A 14,563-nucleotide genomic window follows, 5' to 3' on the forward strand; every position below is an offset into this window, starting at 1 on the left:
GACTCATTAATTAATTGATGTTCTTTTTTATTATGTGCTATTGAGTTAATGAGTAATTTGTGCTAGATAACTCTCTGAACACACTGATTACGTGAGATATTTTCTGGGGCTTTCATATCAATGACATGCTGAATAGGTGGAAGATGGTATTTGCTTATGTATACTCATTATTAGCAGGTTCAGGATGAATATAAATCAGCAGAAGGGCATTTTAAAAGGTATTAGATACATGCAGCTCTTACTTTAATGCTTTAAACAGATACTCTTCAGCTTTTAATGCCTTAAATAGTATTAAAATCACTTCCTTTATAATACTTCTATCAGCCACAATTGGCAGCTTTTAGAAAGGTGCCTACACAAAGGATTTTTACTGGGAGCATGTTTGTGCTAATGGCCTATTACCTTGTACATATTGTATTTTGGTTTCCTTTTGCAAGGTACTGAGCAGTAAACAGGTTTGGACTGCATCATTGGCCTGAAGTAGGAGGAATGTGTTAAGTGAATATGTAATTGGCTTTTTTTTATCTAAAGTGGTATTTAAAGGAATAAAAACACTGTTCTTATATACAGTACACACTTTGCTTTGTATAGTTTGACTTGTTAAAGCTTTTGCTTTATTGAAACCACAACATCTCCAATGCCATAGGAGTTTTTTATTCATTGAACAACAAATGGCTAAATTGATAATTTAGTCTGACAACAGCAGCACAGTGGAAGCTTTCAGAAAAATCAGCTAAATGTATAAAATTATACCCAGCAATCACTACAGACCTTCATTTTTGACAAGATTTGTTCTAGGTACAGATGACTGTAAACTACCTACTGCTGAGAAAATTATAAGAAGCTGCTGCATATTACGTTGAAAAAAGCCTTTAAAGTACTTTAAAATCTATACAGTCGAAACCTTGCCACAGTCCCTGTTTGTTTCTTTTTCCCAGTCTCCCTTCTCACTGACCACTTTTCAATTTATCTTCCCTAAGTCATTTTATGTGTAGGCAATTAGGAACATTTGAGGGATTGCTGGATGATTTTCCTTTATTTACATTATGTGAGCAAAAAATTTGAACATTTTGGGAGGATAGGAAAACATGAAAGTGTGCTTAAAATAAAACCACCAAACAACCCAGAAGATAGAAAACCACAGTCATGAAATAGATCAACTTTTAGCCCTGGTCACTGTTTCTGCCAGATCCAGGCTGTCTTGATCCATCACCAGTTGTGGCAGATAACAGACGCAGCAGGTTACAGTTGTCAGAAGAGCTTTTTACAGTTTAAAATCAAAGTTTGATAATTTTTAGTTTTCCACACAGCTCAAAACCAGCCATCCAAGTAGATTATAGTAGATTAAAAAAAAATTATTGATGCTATTATTAGTTTTGTCTGGCTAAACTTCACCATGTGTGCAGATAAAGATGGGAGGCACAAGTGGAAGCATTCCTGCCTGGCAAATACACTGAGTAAGGGTCACTGTCAGAGTGGCTTGGTGGATGCAGACAGCTTGCTGACACACACAGTGATGGAGAAGGAGAACCAAGGCAGATAACAAAACGCAACCCAAAGGAATGGTCTAGACCTCTGTCAAAATGATCACTAAAGTGGCCTGGCAGATAATCTCTCTCCACTATTGACTTTTGATGATATACTTTATTGGAGTTGTGAATGTTTCCATTAAATATTTCAACTCTCAGCCATTATTTTAACAACCAGGCAAGAAGGAAGTTCGAAATACAGGAACATGGATAATTGATCTTTGACCTACATCAAATCTAAATTTATTCTGTATCCTTTACATACAAAATTTAGATATGTATGTGAATAAGATAGATGAGCATAAAGTGCTCAAAGCAATGCCATACCATTGTGCACTGCAAACATACCCATATTTCTTTATCCTTGCATCAATTAAGATTGATAGAATGGTGAGACTATTTTTTTTTCTCTCCCTAGCAGGACCACCTTCCTTTTCCACACTTTGAGCCTAGGTCACAAAATGCACATATGAGCAATGTAGCATGTAGTAGCGAGCCACTCTTTTCCCATTTCCCTCTCTTCATTTGCTCCATAAAGAGCTGAGCAGTGGCACTTTGTGGGAATGAGAGATTCCTTGAGCTTTTACAGCACTGTTAGTGTTTAGTTGCCATCATCCCCAGCCATGCCTTCCTCAGGCTGAGCTGGTGTTGGTGCTTTCCTGCCTCAGATCTGTGGTTGCCTCCTGGGAATGCTCTGCTCCTCCCAGGGTGTCCCTACCCTGCTTGTGACATTCTTTGTTTTCTGAAGAGCCAAAAATGCTTTACAAAAGCACTGTTTCCATTAGCCCCATGGAACAGACAGGGACAACTGAGGCACAGAGAAGTTGAATGACTTGCCCAAGCTCACAAGGGAGTCAAAGACAGAGTCAAGGACCTTTCTTTCTCATTTCTGAACCAGGGATTTCTATCTGCTCTGCAGCCTACTACTGGAAAGCAGAAGAGAGATCTTCCCCAATTCTAATGGAAAGATCCCAGAGGAGCTGGAGGAGAAAATTGAAATTGGGCTCAAAACAAGATAATATGATCCTTCCCTTTCTGTCCATCCTGACCTTCATGGAAAGGACAGCTTGTTTATTGCTCTGAAGTGGGTCTGTAAGAGCCTAATGGTACCTCTGACACCAACTGCTTCGTTATCCCAAAGACATTGAGGGACTGGGGAAGGGAGTGCAAGAGACACTTGTGCTCAAGGTTAGGAAGGAAGATAGTCCACAAAAGAGGGCTAAATTTAATTTGAAAAACTATGTGGAGCTATTTCTTCTAATTAACAAGAACAGCCTGAGGAGTTGTTGCATTTCTTTCTGGTCCTGTATGAGTCAGAGTCAAGTTTTGTGAGCCATGCCTATTTTCAAAAGGGTTCACAGCCAGGAAAAAAAACCACACTGTAACAACAGTCATTAAAACTAAATATCTATTTCTAAGTCAAGCCACTGTGCAGTGTGCTCTTACCATACACTTAAGGAATTTCCCCACAGCATGACAAAGTTTCTTTGACCATCCCCAGCAAAAACATGCTGAAACTGCAACAGGACAGGAAGAGCAGGGAAGGACAGCAGTCAACTTGAGCAGAGTCATGGGTTCATACTCAAAATAAAAACAAGAGCTTAGCTTCATAAAAACACAGGGTATATAGTGGGTTTCTTGTTGGCTTTTTTCTTCCCTTCTTAATACTGTTTTGTTTGCTTGTTTTTAATACAGGTTGTTTTCCCAGTGAGCTAGATTACAGTGGCAAACAGACAAGACATAAATATGCATTGAACAACTTTTTAAACATTCATCCTGCTTTCCTTTGCCAAACACCTGTAAGCTCTGTCAGGGGTGTGAGCACTTAGGGACATCCTGCTGATGCAATAGCTTCATGGCTTTAAAAACAGAGGCCCACCTCTCCTAGAAAAAGAACTGATTGCCAACAGGAGCTGTCAGCAGCGATTCCACCTCTGTCAAAAGGATTTTAATTGCCAGTATTGATGGGACAAACCTGTAGGATGTTGGCATGGGCAGCAAGGTACCTGTGCAGTCGAGTGTGGTAGCTCTCGCTCGCTATTGCAAAGTTTTGTCCCATCCATATCAGCATTTAAATTACCTTCAGCATTCACCGAGGTGGGTAATTAGCAACCAGTCACTCTCCCAGTGTCAGCTCAGGGTCGTTTCCTTAATGTAAATAGGACCCTCAGAGGGGGCTGTTTACAGTGCCTTCTACTTTCACTTTTTATTTTTTTCCAGGGTTTGTTGAGGACGAAGCCCCAGAAAACATATTAGGGTTAAGCCCTGATTAAAAAAAAAAAAAAAAAAATTAAAAAAAAAAAAAAGGGAAAGAGAGAGAGGGAGATGAGGGAGAAAGAGACCCCTCGAATTTTAAGACTTCTTTAAAATGCATATAAAGAAAAATCTTCTCCCTTTCCTCCCCCCCGCCCCCAAATTAATGATTTCAGAAAAATAACATATATATTTTTATATATATATGTATATATATATATAAAATAAGATACCCAGAGGCACTGGTTTGCATTAGGGCTTAATTTTTTCCAGCTAAATTAAAAATCAAATCCAGGCATTTGGAATGCCTAAGGGGCACAAAAGCAGCACCCAAAATCATTAACTTTTGCACCTTTTATAATATAGCTCAAACCAGTCAGATTTGCTTTTCAAAATTTTGTAGTAAAATAAAAGTGCTCTTTGAGGAAAATCCATGCAATTAAACAGCAGATGCTTAACCCCTGAAAAATAGAGGCTTATAAGAGAAGTGCTGATAGACCCTTAACCATAGCATCATTAGCAGCAGGTGCTGCTAGTTATTAGTTTTCTAAATAGTTTTAATGTAAACAGTATTCTTAAGCTCTAAGTGTAGCATAATGGTTGGGATTTGCTCTTTAATGCTTTTTACTAGAAAGATACAGCTCATTTAAAATAGCTGGTAGATACAGAAAGCATAAATATACAGTAAGTTTAGACACTGATTGTACTAAATGCAACAATACAAAGAAGCAAACAGGAACACAAATGGTAACACAATAAAACTGTATTACATTTGTGCTTCAAATATTACAATACATTATGTACAATAGTCCAAAATAAACATCTCATGCCAAATGACACAAAAAGAAACAAAAAAAAAACCCCAAACAAACGGAAAATCCCAAGAGCAAGCAGAAAGAATCCAGCTGTATATACAGTACCTTTTTTAATTAACATTCAACTCTGAACTGGAGCAATTTTCACTACATACAGATGCAGTCCGCCTTTTATTTCACGCAACCATTCTGTCTCCCTAAATCTATGCTATTCAGTAGGTTCCTGTGTCATTTCTTATATACATGTTGAGCAAAAAAGATAAAAGAAAGTAGTGCTTTTTATTGTTAATGGTGTGGCATCCGATCAGCGGACCTGGGGTGCATAACCTTCTTTCATTAAACCCTCCTCATAGTCTGTCTGGCACAGAATCATGTTGTTCTTCAGGAAAAATTTGTCTCCAACACAAAATCTGAAATTGAAATAACAAAGAGAAAAGAAAAAGAGAGTTTGAGGGTGAATGGTGGGTATGGTCTTACAGGTTGAGGGCTGTAGAGCAAGTGCTGGCTGGACTGCACCCAGATGTGCATGTGGGAAAGGCCAGCAGAGGAATTGCCCTGGTGCCACAATTAATCCTGTGCTTTCAACAAAATCTAGTGCATTCAGGCACTTTTGCTTGCCCAGCCAAAGACCTCATTCAAAGCCCACTGTGGGCTGTGGGAGTCCTGGATCAGGTCACTGGCACACAGCTGAAAACACAATACATATCCCAGGCTGCTGAGCTGAGTGAAAAGTAAATGTCCTGCAAACCAGAAGGAAGACAAAATACAGCAAAGCATGCAGTAGAAAGCTTGTCTGAGATATCTTGTATTTGTCTTGTGTCCTAGTAAGAATTTCTTGTTATGTTCCAGTTGGATATTTCACGAGATTTGATTTTAGTTGGTGATTCTGAGAACTGCTTTAGCACACACACAACTTGCTGTAAAGTATATGTAAACCAGAGACACGCAGGCATGCAGAAAAAAAACACCCTTTTTCCTTTTTTTCCTGTAGGAGTTGATTATAAATTTAGTTACTCAGCTAACTACTCTCTCATGGTATCAGTGCACCTACACTGTTACAGTATTACCTGCATCAGAATGATCTGATTGCTGCAAAACACCACTGAGAGATTGCATTTGCTTCTCTCTGATGAGCAGGACAATCACATAATGCTAATGCTCCTGGCTGGCTGACTTCAAACTTTGAGTAAAGTAGGATTTCCCAGCTAAAAATATATGCTTGAATTTAAGAAGGCTCTTCCCTGACACACCCTGCAGTCCTTCTTCCCCTTGACAAAGCCACTCTTCTGGAAGATGCTTAGGGAGAAGTGAATGGGGCCAGTGCAGAAAAAAAGTTTCCCTAGTGACTGCCTTGGCAGGGTTACATGGCTTTGTTTGTAGTGAACTCTCCAGCTATGAAATATATTGGGAGGCACTGCTTGCCTTATTCCAATTAAAATGAAAGAAAGTAACCTAAATGAACCCCCTAACACTGATGTGAATAAATGAAACCAGCTAATTATGGATCTCAGTACATGAAGTATTGTTTAATGTGTAAGGGATTATAATGTCCTTTTTTTAAATAATTTCCAAATGGTGACATCTTGGACACAATTAGGGTCAGATATAAATGCTTGTGTTGTTTACGGTAGATTTAACAGCAGAGCAGCTCTGGGAATAGCTGGATATGTATTTAATTGTAACAATTTAACCTTCAAATAGCGGTGCCTGCTGCAGTTGACCCAGTAAAACTCCATAAATGACACAGGCTGACCCCTGATAGTGGTCTGTCTTTATCAGATAGTCAATTTCTAATGATGTTCGAGCAGAAATCTTGGTGAATTGTTACAGATTAAATTGTGTATGGAAAGCAGTCCTTTAATGTTTTGTGAAGTTGGAGGTTTAAATGAGTAGCAGTTGGACTGATTTACATTTGTGAAGATTGGAATGCTAGACAAACAGTGAACCCATTTATTTTCCAACTGGGTAGCTTTGGAAATTTATCCTTATGCTAGCTAAATAGATAGAGGGAAAATAGTGTAATAAAAAAGTGGATTGAAAAGAATTAGCTCTGCTCTTAAAGGAAAATTGGTTTGTTTATTTGTGGACTCTTTTTTTTTTTTCTGTGGGATTACTGCCTGCTGCTGATGATGATTGAAAATAGAGATTATGGGAGGATCCTGAAATCTTTAAGTTATTTATGGTCAACACTCTTTTGCAGAATGTAGAAGTTCCTATTATTCTTCCCACCCCAATCCTGATATACTAGGCTACTGACAACACAAAATGATTTTGAATAGCTATGTTGAAATACAGAATTCATACATAAAAGTTGTTCTTTGGTGTTTTTTCCTAGTTTCCATCTTTTGTATTTTTGTCCATTGACAGCAATGCTGGTAAAAATTCTTTTGTGCACCTTACAAGATTAGGTAAAAGAGTTGTAACCAGTGCCAACATGTAACACTCGTTTTTCCTGAAGAAGTCACATTTAAAATCAACAAAAAACAAAGAAAATCCACCAGTGCATCAGTGGGAGATGAAACCACATCTGCACCCAGCAGAAAACACTGAACTGAGAATGTTGTTCAGCTTTGTGTATTCCTTTTGTTTCAGGGTAAGACAGAGCCCAGCAAACTAATTTTTTTAAAGCATTTAGTAAATGAAAAATGCACTGCTGAAGTGCAATTCACTTGCATGGCAATATTTAGCACGTGTGGCTCTGTGCAACATCGTTTGCATCAAGACCCTGGCTGAAGGATTTTTGTTTCCCAGCCCTCAGAGCAGCGACACAGTTTGAATTAAACTGCAGGGGCTACCCGGGAGTGTCAGGATGCCTTTCCCAATAAAAAGTGTCAATGCCTTTTGCTTTAGCAATGTTGATATGAGGAGCCAGAAGTGCTCTACCTGTGTGTGCTGGCATGTGACAGCTTTATGCACGAGTGGCCTCAAACACACACAGTTCTCCTTGTGCTCCAAGTGTGCAGCTGTCCTGTGGACAGGCTGCCAGTGACCTGTCTGTCTGATAACCTGTGGGATGGGGTCTGCCTGCACGGGAAGGCATCCTCTGGATGGTCCCCTGTGCCTTGGGGGAAGCCTGTTGCTAGTGATGCTTATGGTTCAAATTCTGCAGCTGTTTTGATATTACACAAGCTCGGTGACAAGCATATTTGGCTTGTGCGGGCCCCTGGGTGTTAAATGTGTGAAGTGTGCACTCATTAGGTGACAAAGAGGTAAACACCAGGTGAAAAACCTATAATCCTGGCATGCTGGCTCCCAGGTGCAATGGGACAGGGCATGTAAGCAGATGAAGTATGAGGAATTCTGGCCATTCACACTTTCAACATTATTTGACTCTCAAAACAGGATTTAGCCTCTCCTGAAGTGAAAGATCTGTAACCACTTCAGATTGAGTTTGCACACTGCAAAATTTAAACCTGGCTCAGCTTTAAAATGGGAGGGTAAATTGAAGCCTAACCTCCCACTAAGGTTGAGATTTTTTTATGGAATTGGCACAGGATGTAAATCAGGGCACAATTTGGGCACACACATTAAATGGAGTGGAGGAGCATGTTAAGATGCCACTGTGCTAGGAGTACATAATTAGGCAAGATTATTACTCTTCTAGCAGGCAGATGGTAGTCTTCAGCCTTCCCTAAAACCCTCACCCAATTTTTTTAATACGCATGCAAGATGAAGAGGAAGAATATACAATAGGCTGCATTAACATGCCAGATTGGACTGAGCACCATAAATTGATAATAGAACTTTTGACACGACTGTGACATTAGTAGAATGACCATTATAATTATCCTACATCCTAGAGCCCCTGTAATATTTTACTCTGGCAAAAGGAAGGCCATTTATATTACAAAATGACCTCTGTTATCACCTTGTTTGGAAGGGAAGGTGTGCCTACACTAATCACAAGAAGAATAAAACTTCTATTTTGAGAAGTAGCTCTTTCATTGTTCAGAACAGATATTTAAGGAGATCTCACTGCTGTCTATCATCTTTTCTGATGCACAGGACATGTGTCAAGGTACTGAAGACTACTTAAGAAAACAAGAGAAATATTGCTCTGAAGGAAGATGGCTTCGTGTGTGCCTCCTCTGGTAATGCCATATCTTTGTGGCTGTAGAAAGAAACAAAATCTGGAAGCATTTACTTGATTTCCTGAGGATTAAGACAATTCAGACTTACCACACCCACACCCTTCCCCTCTGCTTTTTGCAATCAGTGAGTAACTTGGGCTCTGCTTTTCCCCTTTCCTCTCTTTTTAAATGTTGAGCTTCCAGTAGAACTCACATTAATGTTCACCTATGTGCATCACTAAGAGAACAAAGCCACTCTTTTACACCACAGATCATCAGTCCACACCTGTGGCTTATTAATTCTGGGGTTCTGTCAAAATGTCCATTTCAAAGGCTGGAAAGTGGGAGCTGTGCCTGAGATTGTACATTTTTACCAGAATACACAGACACAGAATCCCAGTTCAACCTCAAATGGCAAACCACAACTCAGTGGGCTTTTCATGCAGTGTTTTATAAAAACGTGGCTATGGACAATTTGTTAATTTGTATTCTAAATTTTGAGACATACAATGAAGATAAGCAGTACTCAGACCTTCAGAATTTATAAAATGACCACTCATGCAAAAATCTAATATTGGTGTTTGAAATAAGGATGTCCCTGGCATTGTATTCCCTCTCCCGTGCTTGACAGAGAACAAAGGCAGCATTGTGTGGGCATTTTACACTTTATATTGGGGGTAAGTGTTTACAGCTACATCAGGACAGCAATTTCAATGAGTATGTAGCCATTTTTACTCCAGTGTCTATTAAAATAAAGGCAATTGCAGATAGAAGGGTAGAACAGGCAATTTAAACACCTCTCAGCGATAGCAGATGGGGGTTTTAAGCCCTACTCTGAGCTGACTTCATACGGCAGAGAGAAAAAAATCGCAGGAGTAGGGAACAAGGTGCTAAAGACGCCGGCAGAGTGAGAGGAAGGACACACAAACTCGGGGAAGTGGGAAAGCCGGAGGCAGGCTGACATCATCTCTGCAGTCAAAAGTGTCAAAAGTGTCATAGGCACAGCTGAGCCCACTTGCAAGATTTTCCACTCCGTTTTGTTAGTCACACACATGCAGCCTGACAAAGTGTGAAAGGCAGTGTCTGTTTACAAGTTTATTTTTCCAGTGGTTTCCTTCCCCCCACCCTTCCACCTTTAAATTTTCAGCAGAAATGAGGTATATTGAGGTTACTGTCAACGTGGGGTGAAGGGCTTCTGAGGAGAAGTTAAATATGTTTACAGAGAAGAAAGGGGAGCACTCTCACACCATTAAGCTGACTGTCACTAAGCTCTGCAGGTACTTAGGCGATGGAAAAACTTCAAATTAGGAGTAAGCTGGACAGAGACATGAGAGATAAGAGGATGCTAAAACCTTTAGGCTAGGAGCAGAGCTTAATATTCACAAAATTGCTACAGCTTTAAGCATCAGTATCAAGAAAAATGTGGGGGAAATATCTCAGAAACTGTCTGGCTGGAGCAATTAGATCCTGGAGCTGAATAGCTTTATGAAAGGGAAAATAGGAGACAGTGCCTGTTTGACACCAGGGGACCAGGCTTAGTGGCTCAGGAGCTGCGTCCACAGTGTGTCTTTCTGGAGTACAGGGTGTGAGACAATGCCTTTTTCTCCTCACTCTGAAAAAGTCACATTCAGGAGGCCAATAAAGGGACTGGCAATGTTGTGAGTTAGTTCAGAGCTGGAGTTCATGGCCTGAACAAAAGTCCCCTCAAGTGAAGGCAGCCTAATTACCATCCACGCCGAGGCTTGCACTGGGTGGTGAGTTGTAGACACTCAGAAATAATAAAGCAAACAGTGAAGTTGTCTATAAAAGCAGAAAAATCACTGAATCATCACAAAGAGCACTAGGCAAAAAAGGGCAGGCATCTCTCTGGGCCAGGACCAACCCTTTAAAGGGTAGGAAAGTGAGGGTCATGCAATAGCAGGACCAAAGGATGAGGTGCCCCAAGGAGCAGTGAGATGTGTGCTACTATAAATATTACTTGGCTTGAAAAGCAGAAGGAGATGGAAGGAGCAAGGACCCAGAACATCAGAAAAAAAATTCAGAGTTGACAAAGTAGTGCAATCTGAAGAAACAGTTCTGTATTCTCATGAACATTGTATGCATTCTGTTAGGAAAAAGCCTGAATGGCAGATGGTAACTGAAAATGAAACGTGGAATCAAACAGAGAGCATTACATACTCTGCAAAACTAGTGTAGAGAAGGACCCAAAGGTTTTAAAATTTAATGGGGGAAGAAAATGTGAAATTGGGGAATAAGGCTAAACAAGCTCTGCAATAGGTGGTAAGCCTTGAAACACCTATTGGTGATTTTTGGATATATTTTATTTGTTTGCAAAAAAAAAAATATTCTCTTCAATAAATAAATTACATATTGGTGGAGTTAGTGGCTGGAGCGAAACGAAAAAGCAAACCTAAAACTTTTCAATAACATTATGTTGTATACAAAGGGGCAACAGAAACTTTAAAAAGTTAAACTGAAGTCTTATAAACACATCCTTACACAGAATCTGCTGTGTGGTTTTGATTAGCTTGAGGGAAGGAAGAGAAAATGATCCTAAAGGACAACAGAAACTATTAATGAAATGGTGAGTGACAAGATTTTTCTGTTTAAAAGAGAACAGAAAAAGGTTTCATAGCAGATCTGAAAACCCCCAAGCTGCTGATGGGCCAGGTGTCTAACAATGTGGAGGTTTATTGTTATTCAAGTAACAAAAACCAGAAGATTTGAAGTATTGTTGAGAGAATGCAGTCAGTGGGATGCTTTGCCATAGGAACCACTGAAGAGTTATGCTGGAGCATCCATGAAATAGGATTTTTTGTAAAAAACAACAAAATTGATTCTTCAGAGGGCCACTAGTCCCAAATTGTGAGGAAGAAATGAACCCTACAAGCAGTCTGCTTTATTAGGCTCCATGAGAGCTATTGCAATGGAATCAGGATTAGGGTCACTTTTGAGAATTTATGAAATTCTTTGAAACTCCTGGAACCACTCCCTGTTTTCACTAGATGAACTAAACTGTATTTCAGGTAAATCCATTCTTTTGTTCTCAGTCTAAGACACCTGTAAGACTATTTCAGTAACCCTTTACCCAAAATACATGCAAAGTAAAAATCAAATAAAAGATTAGATTGAAGTCTCAGGAATAAAAAGGCTGAGAATTATTAAATAACCCAGTTAAGCTCCATTTCAGAAGCATCTAACAGCACTTTTCCAGGGGGATCAGCAGCCCCAGGGAACACCACAATGTGTGTTAGCTGCAAAGTGAAATTGCACATTAGTTTGCAGTTGTAATGGTAAAAGAGGAATATTAAAAATATGCATAACAGCTGTGGGGGGTTTTTTTGTTGTTTGTTTTTTTTTTTTTTTTTCCTTTTTTTGGGTGGTGGAGGGTGGAGGGAATAAAAAGTTCACTTCCTCAGATCCAAGAGTGCTAACTATGATGAAAATCTTTTGCACTCCAGCTAACAAACATTGTCTGCTTTGCTTGACTGATGAAGATTAGCTGACTTCTTACATTAAAGAAGTTTGTCTTGTATGGGCTGAAGTGACAAGACAATAACTAAGTGCTAATTGTGCATAACCAACACTAAAGATATGCAGCCCCATTATGGCGTGTAATAAATGAAGCGAACAACAGAAATATATTAGGGGCTTTAATAATGATACCAGAAGTGTGGTTTGGAAAAAAACAGGATGTGAAGGGTTTAGGAAACAAAACCCAGGACACTCTGTGTGTGTGTCTCTTAAATGGGTACTGTGGGAGCCTCTGCCTGCCTTGCTCAGCTTCTCAGTTATGTGGCAAGACAAAATTGATATAGGACTTTAAATAGCATTAGAACCTATAATTACTTTGCATTATTATATAGTTTAAGCAGTGGTTATTACTTGCCTGGTATTTTAATTTCCCATGCAACATGATGAAAAAGGTCAATTTGGCTTTTTTTAAAGAGCATAATTGTAGTGTGCTACACTTATTAGCAGCTGTACATTTTATGGTTCTTTAGGGATGTTTGATTTTTAAATGACTACAGTGTTAAAAAATAATACACTGTAGGACAAGGTGAGTTAGGAAAGCTTATTTAGAGCTGTGTCTTGCTTTGTCATGTCAGACTATTATCTTCCTAATTTTTCCTTGCTTCCCCTAAAAATGTATATCGTGTGTTTCTTCCCAGCTGAAGAAAGGAAAAAAAAAAAGGAATGCTATAAAATGCTAAATAGGATAATGTAATAACTGAAAACAAACTGAAAATAATAGGGACATTAAGGAGTGGTCATAATTGGCTCTCTCACTTCCTAGACCTCATAGAGGTCTCTGGCAAAGCTGCTTTCAGCTCTGGTGGAGTCAGAAATGGAGCTCCCGGTGAAATCTCCAGCTCCACTCGGAGTGTAGCTGGTATAAACTTGGCTCTATTCACCTCTGAGAAAATCAGATGTTACAATTTTACCATTTTTGACATTCGCTCTCCAACTGTGCCATATGGGTGATGCTTCAGAACAGGGTGTCAGGTTTGGATTCTTGGGATTTTTATAACCTACGGTTTGGATATGGAAATAAAAATAGGACTGTAAGAGGGCCAATGCTGCTACAGAGGAAATGGTGGGAACAACATCTTTTAAATTTAAATGATTACAGTTCTGGCAACAGGAAGAAACAATGTGTACTTTAAAAGAAATACATGTGATAAAAATGAAGAATTAAAGTGAAATTAATGCAATAATGACAAATGGTACTGTTATGCTCTTCTGCAGAAAAGGATCTCAAAGACCTTTATAAATATTAATTAATTAAACCTGACAGACAGCCTTTTGAAGGAGAGGAAGTAACATTATTCTTTTTTATTGATGTGGGACTTGAGGCACAAAAAGTTTTCTGGCCAAGGTCATGAAAGATGTTCTGTATTAGTCCCAGGAACAGCATCCAGGTCTTACTCTCCATCTTGGGGTTCTGCTGCTGGAAAGTGTTTCCTCTTTGGAATGTATGCCCACACCAGTGCTAGCACTCAGCTTATAGAGCAGACCCAAGAAATTCTCTTACCTCTGATTACAAAGCTGGCATGCAAAACAGTCCAGGTGATAAACATTGTCCTTTGCTCTCATCACCATCTCAAAAGCAGGTATGAGCTTACTGCAGGCAGCACAGTTTCCTGTAACACCAAATAACCTGGAGATACAGAAAGAAATAGATTCTTGATTCACTTTCTTTTTTATTTATTTTTAAAATTTATTATTTTTTCCTCCCACAGCCTGGTCTTTGGCTGACTTCCCAGCACACCTCCTTCTGGAAAGGCTGGCCTTTGGTGCTTCAACTCTGCCCGATTTGCAGCACAAAGACATAGCCTTGCCGAAGAGAGCTTTATGACAGACTAATATTGCACCTATTGTGATGTTATATTTTTTTCCTGCAGGTTATACTGACCTTTCTTGATAAAAGAAACATCTTGTTAAACTAAACAAAGAAACAGTAAACACATTAGGGACGTTACATAACTGTGCAGGCAGAGGTCAAGCTGTTTGCATAAGTGGGAAGAGTCGTCTTCTTAGATCCTGCCGTGCAGGAGAGAGCCACATAACCTTGGCTTTTGGTGCTGCTTATTACTAAAACACACTTTAGCTAGAAAAGAAATAACACTTGTAAAAGCCAACATTCTTCGCATTTTTGACATCTAGTGCTAAAAGCTTTACCACTATTATTAAAAGAACATTTTATGAACAAGTCATTTAAATCGTCAGAAAGCATTAGTGGTTCATGCACCTTACAACCCTATACCGTAGTTATTGCTATGATTATGTTATTCAGGTAGCACATTAAAGTAAATGAGGCTGTAAACTATATATAGTCACATCAGGAGTAGAAGTATAAAATACTGTAAGAACAATATGAAATGCTGGTTTTGCC

At 39.2% G+C, this 14,563-nt stretch overlaps 1 protein-coding gene across 6 annotated transcripts in view; it reads right to left on the reverse strand.

Moving 5' to 3' along the window:
• Nucleotides 1-633: 633 nt before the first annotated feature.
• The window catches only part of LMO3 (LIM domain only 3), a 60,733-nt gene continuing 46,803 nt past the window's right edge, over nt 634-14,563 (reverse strand). For all 6 annotated transcript variants that reach the window (XM_036401387.2, XM_036401386.2, XM_036401381.2 and 3 more), the window contains 2 exons: nt 13,703-13,828; nt 634-5,007 (listed from right to left, as the gene is read on the reverse strand). In XM_036401387.2, the coding sequence (XP_036257280.1) occupies nt 4,902-5,007; nt 13,703-13,828 (232 nt within the window). In that variant the 3' untranslated portion in view covers nt 634-4,901. The remainder of the gene's footprint in view (nt 5,008-13,702; nt 13,829-14,563) is intronic.

The sequence above is a fragment of the Molothrus ater genome, chromosome 5 (genome assembly GCF_012460135.2).
Source record: "Molothrus ater isolate BHLD 08-10-18 breed brown headed cowbird chromosome 5, BPBGC_Mater_1.1, whole genome shotgun sequence".
Classification (NCBI taxonomy): Eukaryota; Metazoa; Chordata; class Aves; order Passeriformes; family Icteridae; genus Molothrus; species Molothrus ater.